Source organism: Natator depressus, chromosome 3, assembly GCF_965152275.1.
Source record: "Natator depressus isolate rNatDep1 chromosome 3, rNatDep2.hap1, whole genome shotgun sequence".
In the NCBI taxonomy this organism is placed as follows: Eukaryota; Metazoa; Chordata; order Testudines; family Cheloniidae; genus Natator; species Natator depressus.
Window position 1 is genome coordinate 111554387 of NC_134236.1, and position 15085 is coordinate 111569471.

Genomic DNA, 15085 nt, shown 5'->3' on the forward strand with positions numbered 1-15085 from the left:
AATGGCCCACCTTGATTATCATACACATTGTGAAGAGAGTGGTCACTTTGGATGGGCTATTACCAGCAAGCGAGTGAGTTTGTCTGTGGGGGGGCGGAGGGTGAGAAAACCTGGATTTGTGCTGGAAATGGCCCAACTTGATGATCACTTTAGATAAGCTATTACCAGCAGGAGAGTGGGGTGGGAGGAGGTATTGTTTCATGGTGTCTGTGTATATAATGTCTTCTGCAATTTCCACAGTATGCATCCGATGAAGTGAGCTATAGCTCACGAAAGCTCATGCTCAAATAAATTGGTTAGTCTCTAAGGTACTGCTGTGAAAGGCAGGCTAAATCCACACTTATCTACATATGGCAATGAAAGTCTCTGGCAGTGGGATGCTATACTGCTAAAATTAGCAGTGGAGATGTGGAAGGCACTGTTTGAGTGGGTAGAGAGCTGTGTAGGGTATATACAGTAGGGTTCAGACATGTAGGGCACTCTACTCTACTTGCCTAAGCAGTGCCTCACTGTCTACACTGCTATTTATACCCATGCTAACTGGGCATGCAGTGTCTCTACTGTACATGCTGTAAGTGTAGACCTACCCTGAGGCAGGGATTGCAGAAAGAAAGAGGATGGTCTCGTGGTTAAGCCAGCTAAATGGAGTTTTGAGTTCTGTCCCTATCTCTGTCACAGAGTGCCTGTGTGATGCTGAGCAAGTCATGTAGACCAAAATTTCCACAGGTGACCACTATATGTTTCTCATTTTCAGGTGCTCAGCTTGAGGCATTTGTGGTCTAATGTCCGAAGCACTCACAACTGCAACGGACATAACTGGAAGCTTTGCTCTGAATATATTAAGTGCTATAAAATGTTAGGTATTCTAAAAAGTCAGGTGCTAGGCCTTTCAAATTGGACACCCAAAATCAGTGAATATATTTAACAGTTTTGCTTTTAATCTCTGTCCTCATTTTCTCATAGTGTAAAATAGGGACAGTACTACCACTTTACTTCACAGAGGTGTTATGAACATGAATTCATTAATGTTTGTAAAGAACTAAGATACTATCATGAGAGTACCACAGAAGCCCATGAGAAAAATAATAATTATGTAGTCAGTGCAGGGCTTGGATTGTGGTTAGTAAATAATGCATGGGGGTAATACAGTGAATGATGAGGCTAAAAAAAAAAAAAGACTAGCTGCTCATTTAGTCAGCACTGTGAATCCTGTGAAAAAAATAGTATGTGATCGTGTAATGAAAAACTATCATAATGCTTACACACAGGGGGGTTGAATTAAGATTGCAAAGGCAACCTTAATACTGGCATTTCCTGACTTCTAAGTTGCTTAAATTTGCAACCTTAACATTATTTAATGCTTTTTTATGTATGGGTTTGTCCATTGTGGGATGTCCAGTCAGATGATTCTTCTGTCTTATGAGTGTCGGTGGGGATGTGAAGGTTGTGGGTGGTGTTGTCTTTGTGATGAAATAATTGTTTGAGTCGGAGTCAGGGAAAGAATTATTTTACTTCTCCACATTTTAGTATGGTGTCAGGTCCTGTGGTGTGGCAGAAGTGATTGAAAGGCTGGTATTGCACTAGTCCTGACACACACCTACCATAAGATACTTCCTTGCCTCCAGCATGAAGGCGTGTAACAAAGTCACTCACAGTCCAGTGTGCCCTGAAAACGCATCACAGTGGCATAGTCATTAAACACAAAAAGCAAAAAATGGAATCAACTCCATGACTCACAGAACATTACCTCTAGGAGAAACCATGACACCAAGACCTACCACTTGGACACTATACGACACACCAGTATCATCAGATAAGCATAAGATTACCCCTAACTGGAGCTGAATTATCTGTACTCCCTAAGGGACTGAGCTTCTGCCCCATCACAGCCCTGGTCTACACTAGGACTTTAGGTCGAATTTAGCAGCATTAAATCGATGTAAACCTGCACCCGTCCACACGATGAAGCCCTTTATTTCGACTTAAAGGGCTCTTAAAATCGATTTCCTTACTCCACCCCTGACAAGTGGATTAGCGCTTAAATCGGCCTTGCCGGGTCGAATTTGGGGTACTGTGGACACAATTCGACGGTATTGGCCTCCGGGAGCTATCCCAGAGTGCTCCATTTTGACCGCTCTGGACAGCACTCTCAACTCAGATGCACTGGCCAGGTAGACAGGAAAGGAACCGCGAACTTTTGAATCTCATTTCCTGTTTGGCCAGCGTGGCAAGCTGCAGGTGACCATGCAGAGCTCATCAGCAGAGATGACCATGATGGAGTCTCAGAATCGCAAAAGAGCTCCAGCATGGACCGAACGGGAGGTACGGGATCTGATCGCTGTATGGGGAGAGGAATCCGTGCTATCAGAACTCCGTTCCAGTTTTCGAAATGCCAAAACCTTTGTCAAAATCTCCCAGGGCATGAAGAACAGAGGCCATAACAGGGACCCGAAGCAGTGCCGCGTGAAACTGAAGGAGCTGAGGCAAGCCTACCAGAAAACCAGAGAGGTGAACGGCCGCTCCGGGTCAGAGCCCCAAACATGCCGCTTCTATGATGAGCTGCATGCCATTTTAGGGGGTTCAGCCACCACTACCCCAGCCGTGTTGTTTGACTCCTTCAATGGAGATGGAGGCAATACGGAAGCAGGTTTTGGGGACGAAGAAGATGATGATGATGACGAGGTTGTAGATAGCTCACAGCAAGCAAGCGGAGAAACCGGTTTTCCCGACAGCCAGGAACTGTTTCTCACCCTGGACCTGGAGCCAGTACCCCCTGAACCCACCCAAGGCTGCCTCCTGGACCCAGCAGGCGGAGAAGGGACCTCCGGTGAGTGTACCTTTTAAAATACTATACATGGTTTAAAAGCAAGCATGTGAAAGGATTACTTTGCCCTGGCATTCGCGGCTCTCCTGGATATACTCCCAAAGCCTTTGCAAAAGGTTTCTGGGGAGGGCAGACTTATTGCGTCCTTCATGGTAGGACACTTTACCACTCCAGGCCAGTAACACGTACTCGGCAATTATTGTACAACAAAGCATTGCAGTGTATGTTTGCTGGCGTTCAAGCAACATCCGTACTTTATCTCTCTGTGTTATCCTCAGGAGAGTGAGATATAATCCATGGTCACCTGGTTGAAATAGGGTGCTTTTCTTCAGGGGACACTCAGAGGAGCCCATTCCTGCTGGGCTGTTTGCCTGCGGCTGAACAGAAATGTTCCCCGCTGTTAGCCACAGGGAGGGGGGAGGGTTGAGGGGGTAGCCACGCGGTGGGGGGAGGCAAAATGCGACCTTGTAACGAAAGCACATGTGCTATGTATGTAATGTTAACAGCAAGGTTTACCCTGAAAGAGTGTAGCCAGTGTTTTATAAAATGTGTCTTTTTAAATACCGCTGTCCCTTTTCTTTTCTCCACCAGCTGCATGTGTTTCAATGATCACAGGATCTTCTCCTTCCCAGAGGCTACTGAAGATTAGAAAGAAAAAAAACGCACTCGAGATGAAATGTTCTCCGAGCTCATGCTGTCCTCCCACACTGACAGAGCACAGACGAATGCGTGGAGGCAAATAATGTCAGAGTGCAGGAAAGCACAAAGTGACCAGGAGGAGAGGTGGCGGGCTGAAGAGAGTAAGTGGCGGGCTGAAGAGAGGTCTGAAGCTCGAATGTGGCGGCAGCGTGATGAGAGGAGGCAGGATTCAATGCTGAGGCTGCTGGAGGACCAAACCAGTATGCTCCAGTGTATGGTTGAGCTGCAGCAAAGGCAGCTGGAGCACAGACTGCCACTACAGCCCCTGTGTAACCAACCGCCCTCCTCCCCAAGTTCCATAGCCTCCACACCCAGACGCCCAAGAACGCGGTGGGGGGGGCCACCGGCCAACTAGCCACTCCACCACAGAGGATTGCCCAAAAAAAAGAAGGCTGTCATTCAATAAATTTTAAAGTTGTAAACTTTTAAAGTGCTGTGTGGCATTTTCCTTCCCTCCTCCACCACCCCTCCTGGGCTACCTTGGTAGTCATCCCCCTATTTGTGTGATGAATGAATAAAGAATGCATGAATGTGAAGCAACAATGACTTTATTGCCTCTGCAAGCGGTGATCAAAGGGAGGAGGGGAGGGTGGTTAGCTTACAGGGAAGTAGAGTGAACCAAGGGGCGGGGGGTTTCATCAAGGAGAAACAAACAGAACTTTCACACCGTAGCCTGGCCAGTCATGAAACTGGTTTTCAAAGCCTCTCTGATGCGTACCGCACCCTCCTGTGCTCTTCTAACCGCCCTGGTGTCTGGCTGCGCGTAACCAGCAGCCAGGCGATTTGCCTCAACCTCCCACCCCGCCATAAACGTCTCCCCCTTACTCTCACAGATATTGTGGAGCACACAGCAAGCAGTAATAACAGTGGGAATATTGGTTTCGCTGAGGTCTAAGCGAGTCAGTAAACTGCGCCAGCGCGCCTTTAAACGTCCAAATGCACATTCTACCACCATTCTGCACTTGCTCAGCCTGTAGCTGAACAGCTCTTGACTGCTGTCCAGGCTGCCTGTGTACGGCTTCATGAGCCATGGCATTAAGGGGTAGGCTGGGTCCCCAAGGATACATATAGGCATTTCAACATCACCAACAGTTATTTTCTGGTCTGGGAATAAAGTCCCTTCCTGCAGCTTTTGAAACAGACCAGAGTTACTGAAGATGCGAGCGTCATGTACCTTTCCCGGCCATCCCACGTTGATGTTGGTGAAACGTCCCTTGTGATCCACCAGAGCTTGCAGCACTATTGAAAAGTACCCCTTGCGGTTTATGTACTCGCCGGCTTGGTGCTCCGGTGCCAAGATAGGGATATGGGTTCCGTCTATGGCCCCACCACAGTTAGGGAATCCCATTGCAGCAAAGCCATCCACTATGACCTGCACATTTCCCAGGGTCACTACCCTTGATATCAGCAGATCTTTGATTGCGTGGGCTACTTGCATCACAGCAGCCCCCACAGTAGATTTGCCCACTCCAAATTGATTCCCAACTGACCGGTAGCTGTCTGGCGTTGCAAGCTTCCACAGGGCTATTGCCACTCGCTTCTCAACTGTGAGGGCTGCTCTCATCTTGGTATTCATGCACTTCAGGGCAGGGGAAAGCAAGTCACCAAGTTCCATGAAAGTGCCCTTACGCATGCGAAAGTTTCGCAGCCACTGGGAATCATCCCAGACCTGCAACACTATGCGGTCCCACCAGTCTGTACTTGTTTCCCGAGCCCAGAATCGGCGTTCCACAGCATGAACCTGCCCCATTAGCACCATGATGCATGCATTGGCAGGGCCCATGCTTTCAGAGAAATCTGTGTCCATGTCCTGATCACTCATGTGACCGCGTTGACGTCGCCTCCTCGCCCAGTAACGCTTTGCCAGGTTCTGGTGCTGCATATACTGCTGGATAATGCGTGTGGTGTTTAATGTGCTCCTAATTGCCAAAGTGAGCTGAGCGGACTCCATGCTTGCCTTGGTATGGCGTCCGCACAGAAAAAAGGCGCGGAATGATTGTCTGCCGTTGCTCTGACGGAGGGAGGGGCGACTGACGACACGGCTTACAGGGTTGGCTTCAGGGGGCTAAAATCCACAAAGGGGGTGGCTTTACATCAAGGAGTAGTTCAGGCAGGACTTCACGGAGGGTTCCAATAAGAAATGGTGCACCTAAGTTATTGTTCTTATTGGAACAAGGAGATTAGCCTGGCCTCTGATTGATACATGGCTAGATTTACCTCGCTGCACCTTCTCTGTGAGTGACTGCAGTGTGACCTAGAGGAATGAGTCCCCTAGACAGGGGAGAAGGCAAATGAGTACAAAATAAATCTGGTCTATTTCTTGTTTTGATCCACTCCATCTATCTTTTACATCTTTGGCTGGCAGCAGACGGTGCAGAAGGACATATTGCCTGCCTGCTCACCATAAGACGGTTCAATAGGACTGACTGCCGGACTTAAGAGAATGACCTGGTCAAGTCACTAAAAATTTAGTCCCTGCGCCCATGTCTGCCCAGGCGCTCCTGATCGACCTCACACAGGCGACCAGGAGTACCTCGGACATGACGAGGACGGCTACCAGTCGTATTGTACTGTCTGCTGCTACAAGGCAATGGGTTGCTGCTACTGTGTAGCAATGCCGTACCGCGTCTGCCAGCACCCAGGAGACGTACGGTGACGGTTACCTGAGCGGGCTCCGTGCTTGCGGTGGTATGGCGTCCGCACAGGTAACTCAGGAAAAAAGGCGCGAAATGATTGTCTGCCCTTGCTTTCACGGAGGGAGGGAGGGAGGGAAGGGGGGACTGACGATATGTACCCAGAACCACCCACGACAATGTTTCAGCCCCATCAGGCATTGGGATCTCAACCCAGAATTCCAATGGGCAGCGGAGACTGCGGGAACTGTGGGATAGCTACCCACAGTGCAACGCTCTGGAAGTCGACTCTAGCCTCGGTACTGTGGAAGCACTCCGCCGAGTTAATGCACTTAATGCACTTCTGTGGGGACACACACACTCGAATATATAAAACCGATTTCTAAAAAACCGACTTCTATAAATTCGACCTTATTCTGTAGTGTAGACATACCCACAGAATCTGAAACCATTCTAATGTTGAGAACTGGAAGAATCATCTGACTGGACTCCCCCCAGTGGATGAAACCACAAAGACTAGATCATCATGTTTATTGCTTCAAGAAAGAAATCAGCTGTGAAATCCTTAACAAACATTATATCCCCCACAATCTTCCACTGCCGAGAGGACAGCTATACAATCCAACCCCCAGATGGTGATCACAGCAGCAGACATAGGGGGCAACACTGTAGTCCTCAATTGTGATGACTATGTCTTATAATATAATATTGTCTTATAATATAATTCTGTAATATTATTGAGATGATGAAATTTCTTACCTTTTATTTGTAAAAAAGAATTATATAGATGCTACATTATGAAAATTCCTTGACTTATTTTTTATTCTGTATCTTAAGCAATTTGCCTTAAAATGGAGAAATATCTATAAATGAAAAGTGTTGAAATAGTAAATGGAGTAATAATTATAAATAAAATGCTGTAATATTTGCAGATTAGCAGAATTTTGTAGTATGTTTTCATATTTTAATAAATTACTTTCTGATCTCTTTAGCTTGTTTTGTCAAGGGTGAAATTATTTCTATTAGGTTTCTGTGACAACCATCTAATTCAATCTCCTGTGATTTAATTAACAAGTAGTTACCAAAATATATAGTGAAAATCAACATTTTATTAAAGTAATACTGTTTTAAATGATGTAAGGGATTTAGACTCATAATTGGGATTGCAGCTATTTTTAATCTGTAACCTTAATCCTAATCAAAGATATAAATGTTAAGACATTATTTAAGAGAATATATTTCTGCCATTTTTATTGCTAAAGAATTAAATATTTCATTATCTCTTTTAAGGAAGTACTGGATGAAGCATGTTTACATTTGTTCTATTGTATTACAACTACACATTTCAATCAAATTGCTATTTGTGTGACATTGCTTTGATTTAGTCCCCATAGCCCATATAACCAAGCAGTGAGTTCTAACAAGCTCCTGCTACCACTGAAGTCAAAGACAAAACTCTGATTTACTTCAGTGAGAGTAAGATTGGGTTCTACATGGATTTTCATGTTTTGTCTGTCTTGTATCCATGGAGACCAATTTTCAAGAAAAAAGCAAAACTGCTTCCCCCGGCCTCCACTTCTGGATGTGTTCTCCCCAGAACCACTAACCCTGGAACCTATCCTTGCAACAAAGCCCGTTGCCAGCTGTGTCCACATATCTATTCAGGGGACACCATCTTAGGGCCTAATCACATTAACCACACTATCAGAGGCTCATTCACCTGCACATCCACCAATGTGATATATGCCATCATGTGCCAGCAATGCCCCTCTGCCATGTACATTGGTCAAACTGGACAGTCTCTATGTAAAAGAATAAATGGACACAAATCAGATGTCAAGAATTATAACATTCATAAACCAGTTGGAGAACACTTCAGTCTCTCTGGTCACTCGATTTCAGACCTAAAGGTCGCAATATTAGAATAAAAAGACTTCAAAAACAGACTCCAATGAATTGGAATTAATTTGCAAACTGGAATTAATTTGCAAACTGGATACAATTAACTTAGGCTTGAATAGAGACTGGGAGTGGATGCGTCATTACACAAAGTAAAACTATTTCCCCATGTTTATTTCCCCCACCGACCCACTGCTCCTCGGATGTTCCTGTTAACTGCTGGAAATGGCCCACCTTAATTATCACTACAAAAGGTTTTCTCCTCCCCCCCGCTCTCCTGCTAGTAATAGCTTATCTTAAGTGATCACTCTCCTTACAGTGTGTATGATAGCACCCATTTTTTCATGTTCTGTGTGTATATGAATCTCCTCACTGTATTTTCCACTGAATGCATCCGATGAAGTGATCTGTTGCTCACGGAATCTTATGCTCAAATAAATTGGTTAGTCTCAAAGCTGCCACTAGTACTCCTTTTCTTTTTGTGAATATAGACTAACACGGCTGCTACTCTGAAACCTGTCATTAGTAATGATGTTTTATAACTTTGCTTATATTTTAGAGGTTCATGGCTTCCTCTAAAAATTAGATGGAAAAGCTTTAGTGTGTGTACATGCATGTGGTGGTAAGCCCGTAATGATATCTAATACATGCACACTGCTTAGGTATACTGCTGTCCTATTGGGTTGAAAAAATAAACAAAGGACATAAAAATGTAGATTGTTTTGAAAATCAAATCCTTATTTTTCAAATAAGGTGTTTTTAAGGTGTCTTAATAACTAAGTATGTGTATTAATGTGTTTGAGTTTTTTTATTGTACAGCCATTTTCCACCATCTACCATCAAAAGAGGATGTAGTCTTGCATCCACCCTCCCTTCTGTCATTGAAAATGATGAAAATGTAAATGACATTTATTTGGATGTGAATCAAAATATGAGATTCTTGAGTGCAGAAGATAATTCTCAGGTAATAATGTTACATTTAAACAGAAAACTAACCCAGTTTTGTGCTGCCAATGACAGTGAAAGATGGAACATAACGTTTTTAATACTTGTAGATGTAGATTTTAATTTTTTTTTAACTGCATTGTTTTGTTTTTGCATTAAAATTAACCAGCCTTTTACCTTTTTATAGTTAGACTTCCTACCCAGTAGGCATCAATATATCAGCATTTCCATTTTAACTTTCTATTTTTTTCAAAATGTAGCTCATGTATTAAATCTACTAATCCTGTTTGGCTGTTTATAAAAAAAAAGAAAAGAAAAGAAAACAGCTCTTTAAAAGAGAAAACATGGATACAGTATCTCTCTCTTTGTCTTTTTGTTTTTTTCTCCTCAGGAATGTCACTCTGTGGCTATGTCTACACTTATGGTGGTGTGTAGAGTACAGACACTGCATGCCACCCTTGCACAGGTATAAATAGCAGTGTAGATGGTGATGTACTGATTAGACAAGTAGAATAAAGACACTCCAGAACCTTAGGGTATGTACCCTACATGCCCAAGAAGTGCCTTCTCCGTTTACACTGCTATTTTTAGCAATATAGTGTTGCACTGCCAGACCCTTTCCCTACTGCAGTGAAAGACTATGGCAGCAGGGAAAGGCTCTTGCAGCAGGGAGATGCTAGATCCTTTCTCTGCTGCCACCCCACTGCAAGAGCCTTTCCCTGACACTTGTAGCTACACACTGCCCTGGGACACACCCTGCTTTTTACAGCAGCGCATAGCTACACCATAGGCAACGACTTCCCCTCTGCCTGGTGGGTGCTCGACCCCCCGGCCCCACTTCTGCACTGCCTTCACCCCACCCCTACCCGCAAGTCCCTGCCCCACCCCACCTTTTCCCACCCCAGCCCCGCCACCTTCCCACCCCCATTCCACCCCCTTCCCCCACACCTGTCCCTGCCCTGCCTCTTCTCTGCCTCCTCCCCTGAGCACGCCGCATTCCCACTCCTCCCTCTCCCTCCCGAAAAGTCCAAAGCTCCGCCAAACAGCTGAGGAGCGGGTAGGCGGCACGCTCGGGTGTGGGAGAAGGAGGCGAGGACGGGGGAGCTTGGCCACCGGTGGGTGCGGAACACCCGCTAATTTTTCCCTGTGGGTGCTCCAGCGCCTATGGCTACATCTACCCTATGTGCCGCCGCAAGTGTGGATAAGGCCTGTTTCTGACTTTGAAGCCTAAAAAGTTTGAATCAGTGAAAAGGGATGGAAGCAGCTACAAGCACAGTTAAGACGTTTGTTTAGAATATCACCAGGATCAATATCACTGGGATTTTCAGTCTGTTAGTCTCCAACCTTTAAGTTCTCGGCCATTTTTGGCTTCTGTGCACACATGACTTTACTGTTCACCGCGATATGGCAGCACAGGCTTTACGCTGCTAGTGTGTGTGTATGTGTGTGTATATATATATGTTTGCTGTATTTCAATTACAGTACAGAGGTTACCTAGATACACAGCTACTTGGGAATAAATAACCCTCAAAAGTAGACATGTAGGCCAATTTTTTAAGAAGGATGCTTTAAGTTAGTTTCTGAGTCCATATTTAGGCACCTAAATAAGTCTTGTTTTTCAAAAATGTTGAGCACTTTGCTGCTCCAATGTGCTTCAGATCCTAACTTTAGACACCCATTTTAAAAAAATGCTACTCATAGTATCTAAAACGAGTCATGGTGAACAGAAAGTAGGAGACTTTTAAGCAAACAAGTGGCAGATGGAACTTAAATCATATAACAGAGAACATACTAGTGGAGGTAGTAATTAGCAGTCTAAAGTGTTGCTGAGGGTCAGATTGTATATTGGTGTATATGGGCACAATTCCATTAACTTAAATAATACTTTGCACTTCTATAGTGCCCATGCATCTTGAGTTCCCAAACACTGACACAAATTCTGTCAGTTATGCTCCTACAAATCATGAGCAACTGATAACAAGATTTGGCCTCTGAAGACTTTCAAAAAGTGTAGAAAAGGGTTGGTGTTCATGACTGTCACATATTATCCAGCACAAATAGAACTTTGTTAGGCATTAGTGCCTCATTCAAAAGTTTGACAATGGTTAAGACACTGGTGTGCTGAGACTGCTGCCTATCATGCTGACCAATATTGTTTCCTTGTACTCTGTCTATATCCAACTGTTGTCTTCTGTTTTATACTCAGATTATAAGTAGGCTTGACAAAATTTGATTTTTGTTTTTATAACCAATAGGTCATATTGATTGTTTTTAAGCATTTTTTTATTTTTATCAACTTAAATGTTCACAGTTGTGGGAATTTATAGGTTTTCAGACAATTATTTAATAACAGTAGACATTGAGATTTAAAACGTCAAAACTTTGCCCATTAAACCACAAATTACCAACATCATATGTCAAAATATACAAACTAAATAGCATTAACTCAATCTCTAATGAGTTCTCAAGCAGCATTTTTCTTACTTTGTCTATCTGTAAATTTTGATTATTATCAATGGAAATATTTTTCATCAGTTTGCCTGGGTGTACGGTGAAATTGAGGTTTATCAACATTTAATGATAAAAATCTAATCCTTCCTACACCAATTATAAACTCCATGGGACAGGAACTGTCTTTTTGTTTGTATAGCACCTAGCACAGTTGGGTGTTGGTGTGTAATTAGGGCTCTAGGCACTAGGGTAATACAAATAAATAATAGCTGAGTCCTATTCTATTAGGTGCTGTCAAGGCTGATTCTCCACTCTGGCACTTCGAGTGCAGAAGGTGGGGCCTGCAAGGATTCTAAAAATTAATACTGGCCACTCCAGGCTGATATTAAACTCCCAAGGTTACAGCTTCTCTCTGACCTTGGATGGGTAGATGCTAACACCACCCAAGTGCAAAATAAACCCCTTGGGACCCAGGAAGGCGCATTTGGGAATTCCTTCCTGTGGGGTACCCTCAAGCCATTTCACCCACCCCTCCGGGTAAGAGCTGAGAAAAAAAAACAAAGGAAATTAGCTGTTGCCCCCAGCTAATTAAACAACATATCACAAACCTCTTAGGACACCAAAAATCTAATCCTGTTCTTAAAAAAAGGTAAATTTTATTAAAAACAAAAAGAAAGAAAATACATCTGGAGCTTAGGCTTTTGCTAGATTTAAAAAAACCCACTTACAAAATTTAAACGTCAAGAATAACCTTCTTGAGGTCCATCTTAAAGATTACAAGCAAAACAAAAAGCATTTGGGGTTCACACAGAGGAGTCCACAAGCCAATAAGAAATAAAAGAAATAACCCTAATCTCATCTTTTTAGACATTCCCTGATTTACTTACACATTTGAGGGTTCCAAATAAGTAGTTCTCGGTATGATCTGATGATCATACCTGGCTTAAAGCTTCTCATAGCATAACTGCTCCTTGTTCCCCTCTTTCTCAGAGAACCACAACACACAGACAAAGGGAGGTTTTTTCCCAATTTTAAAAAGTTCTAGCCCTCCCATTGGCTCAGGTGCCCATTCCTTTCCTTTTACCTGTGGGCTTGTTAACCCTTTACAGGTAAAGCAAGTAGAGAACAGCTCCTAACAGGGGTTTTATAGCTAACTGGCTGGCTGAGTGTCCATAAAAGGGAGCAACCCCTCCCCCACCTTTATTTATCACAGATGCTATGCAGAAATAGAAGGACATCATAAACCCAACTCCTAAGAGTTTACCATAGTTCTCCCCTGTATTTGGACTAGGAAATAATGATAAAGAATGAACTTTTTTTCCTCCCATTTCTTTGCATGGAGTGTGATTAGAATATGGAAAGGAATGAAAAGGAAAGCCATTACCATGGAATTTAGTCACTCATAGTTGGTGCTGATCTCACAGGGGAAAAAACAAGAAACCCCTTAATAGCTGAGCTCAGTCGCAAAGATATGACAAAGTTGAACCAGTTATTTAAAAATCCCCAATGTCTGTTTCTGGCACAAATGGAAAACATAAACGGGGGGAAAATCTTCCCTTTTAAATATTTATAACTGATGCACTTTTCCCACCAGCAGGGTCATAAATCATATTTGAGGATTACAAAGATCTAACTGAGGGTGTTATTGACCTCCTTCATAAACAGTCAGAGAATATCTTTTATAAAGACACACTATGTTCCCTAGCCAAATGGCAAACTCAAATAGACAGTGTTTAATGAATTGAAATAAAAACATTTCCCATTGTGGATGTCCTTGATTATGATTGATTGTAACATTTTAAAAGGGAGTTTCAAGTATGTAGGACCAGATTTTCAGCCATTGTAAATTGGTGTAGTTTTGTCACAAAGTACCCCAAACTTGTTGGTGGAGGGAGGCCTTCAAAATCAAATACATTGTTTCTTATGTAGTATGTGTGTTATATAAAATAATATAATTGATGTTATTAGTATGACAAGTTTTAGATTTATTTTTTATTAATTAAAATGTGCATGAAAATCTTTTAAAAACATGAGTGTGAAAACAAGTTGTAAGTAGAATCCTATTGTTTATTATAATTATAAGTTGAATCAGTGTGTTGAAACTCTGTATTTCTACAAATATAGATAGTTAATTAGAAAGTGATAGACATCTGTGTGCCAGAAGCATAAATGTTGCTTGGAATGTTACTTTAATTTTCTCCTGTAGTTCCTGGCTGTAGAAACCATTCTAATTGTGAATTCTGGCCTGTCACAAAAGGGCAAGGAAGCTGAGAGAGTCAAGGGCAAGTAAGAACGTACATGAGACAGATATTGAGAAAAATGGAATGGTAGGAAACAGATGTGGGAGTCAGTCTGAGGGCAATTTGATTCATACATGAAATGTAAGATGTCGTGAGCAACTAATTGACCTATACTTGAACCTTACTTTTGCCTCAATTTAAAATCTCAGGTGAAAAATTTCATACCTGTTAATGGGGAATGCAAATTGGAAAGAGGGAAAAAAGAAGACTGTGTGTGTGTGTGTGTGTGCGTGCACATTTTAATAGATATATATACTGCCTGCCATGAAAGACAAAATAGTGATTATAAATTGATGATGAATCCTCCTTATTTCACAAAATTGTTTTAAATGGCAAAAATCACCTTCAAAAGCATAGAGCTACAGCTGGTCAGTTTTCTTTCACGGGACACTTTTGTCTCTTTGTTTTAAAGAAATATTGAATTTATTTTGAAGAGGCATGCAGTACTTACTTGAGGAAAGCAATTCAAAAACAGTGCTGAAAGTCAAGCCTTGATATCCCTGGTACACTAGATTATTGCCAGTCTCTGGTTTTTAATCTTGTAGTCTACAAAGTCTGGATAACTTTTTCTCCATTTTTAAGCATCCAGAGCTCAGTGGAAATTTGTGTTTAAAGAGAAAAGCTGGCAAAATATTGTTCCACACCATATCAGTTTAAGACCCTCCAATAAAAGGCACTTATATACCACTTTACACTCAAAGCACTTTTATTTTTTTACAATAAAAATTGTCAGTCAGTTTCAGGCTGACATTTCAAAGTAATCTCTTGGCCTTCTTTTTGATTGCATGAATTTTTTTCATGGGAAAAAAAACTGTTTCTTGAACAAAAGAGAGTTCAGAATTTGATTTATCATTCATTTTTATGCTTATTCCCCTTAAGGATAAGAAAAAGGCAAAAGATTAGATTATACGTTTGTCAGCTGTTCAAAACACAGTTCTACCAAATTCTTTTGAGAAGAAGATGATCCTGAATGACTGTTTCTTTGTAGCTCTGCAAACTAAAAATCATACTTGATTTATCCAGGATGGCGAATATTCCTCTTACACAAGTGTTAACCTGTGACCCACACCTGATCTTGGGAGGTCCATACCTGACAATAAATAGTAACCTACGTGTTAAAATAAGTTAGGATCCTTAGAAAATGCAAGAAGGGTAAACAAATGTAAAATATTTGTTTAGGTTTTGCAATAAGCTACATTATGGCCTGGTAAGGTATAGTGATTAACGTGAGGCCTAGCAAGGCCTGGCAAGTAGTATGAGTTACAGTAAGTACTTGACTTAGGGTTATAAGGTTTGTAGGAGTTTTTGCAATATGTAGCTTATAATGAACAAGT

General features: G+C 42.4%; 1 protein-coding gene across 1 annotated transcript in view; it reads left to right on the forward strand.

Annotated features, from left to right (window-relative positions):
• ADGB (androglobin) overlaps positions 1-15085 on the forward strand; it is a 231146-nt gene that overhangs the window by 88939 nt on the left and 127122 nt on the right. Inside the window, exon 13 of the mRNA XM_074948571.1 lies at positions 8875-9019. Within this exon, the coding sequence (XP_074804672.1) occupies positions 8875-9019 (145 nt within the window). The remainder of the gene's footprint in view (positions 1-8874; positions 9020-15085) is intronic.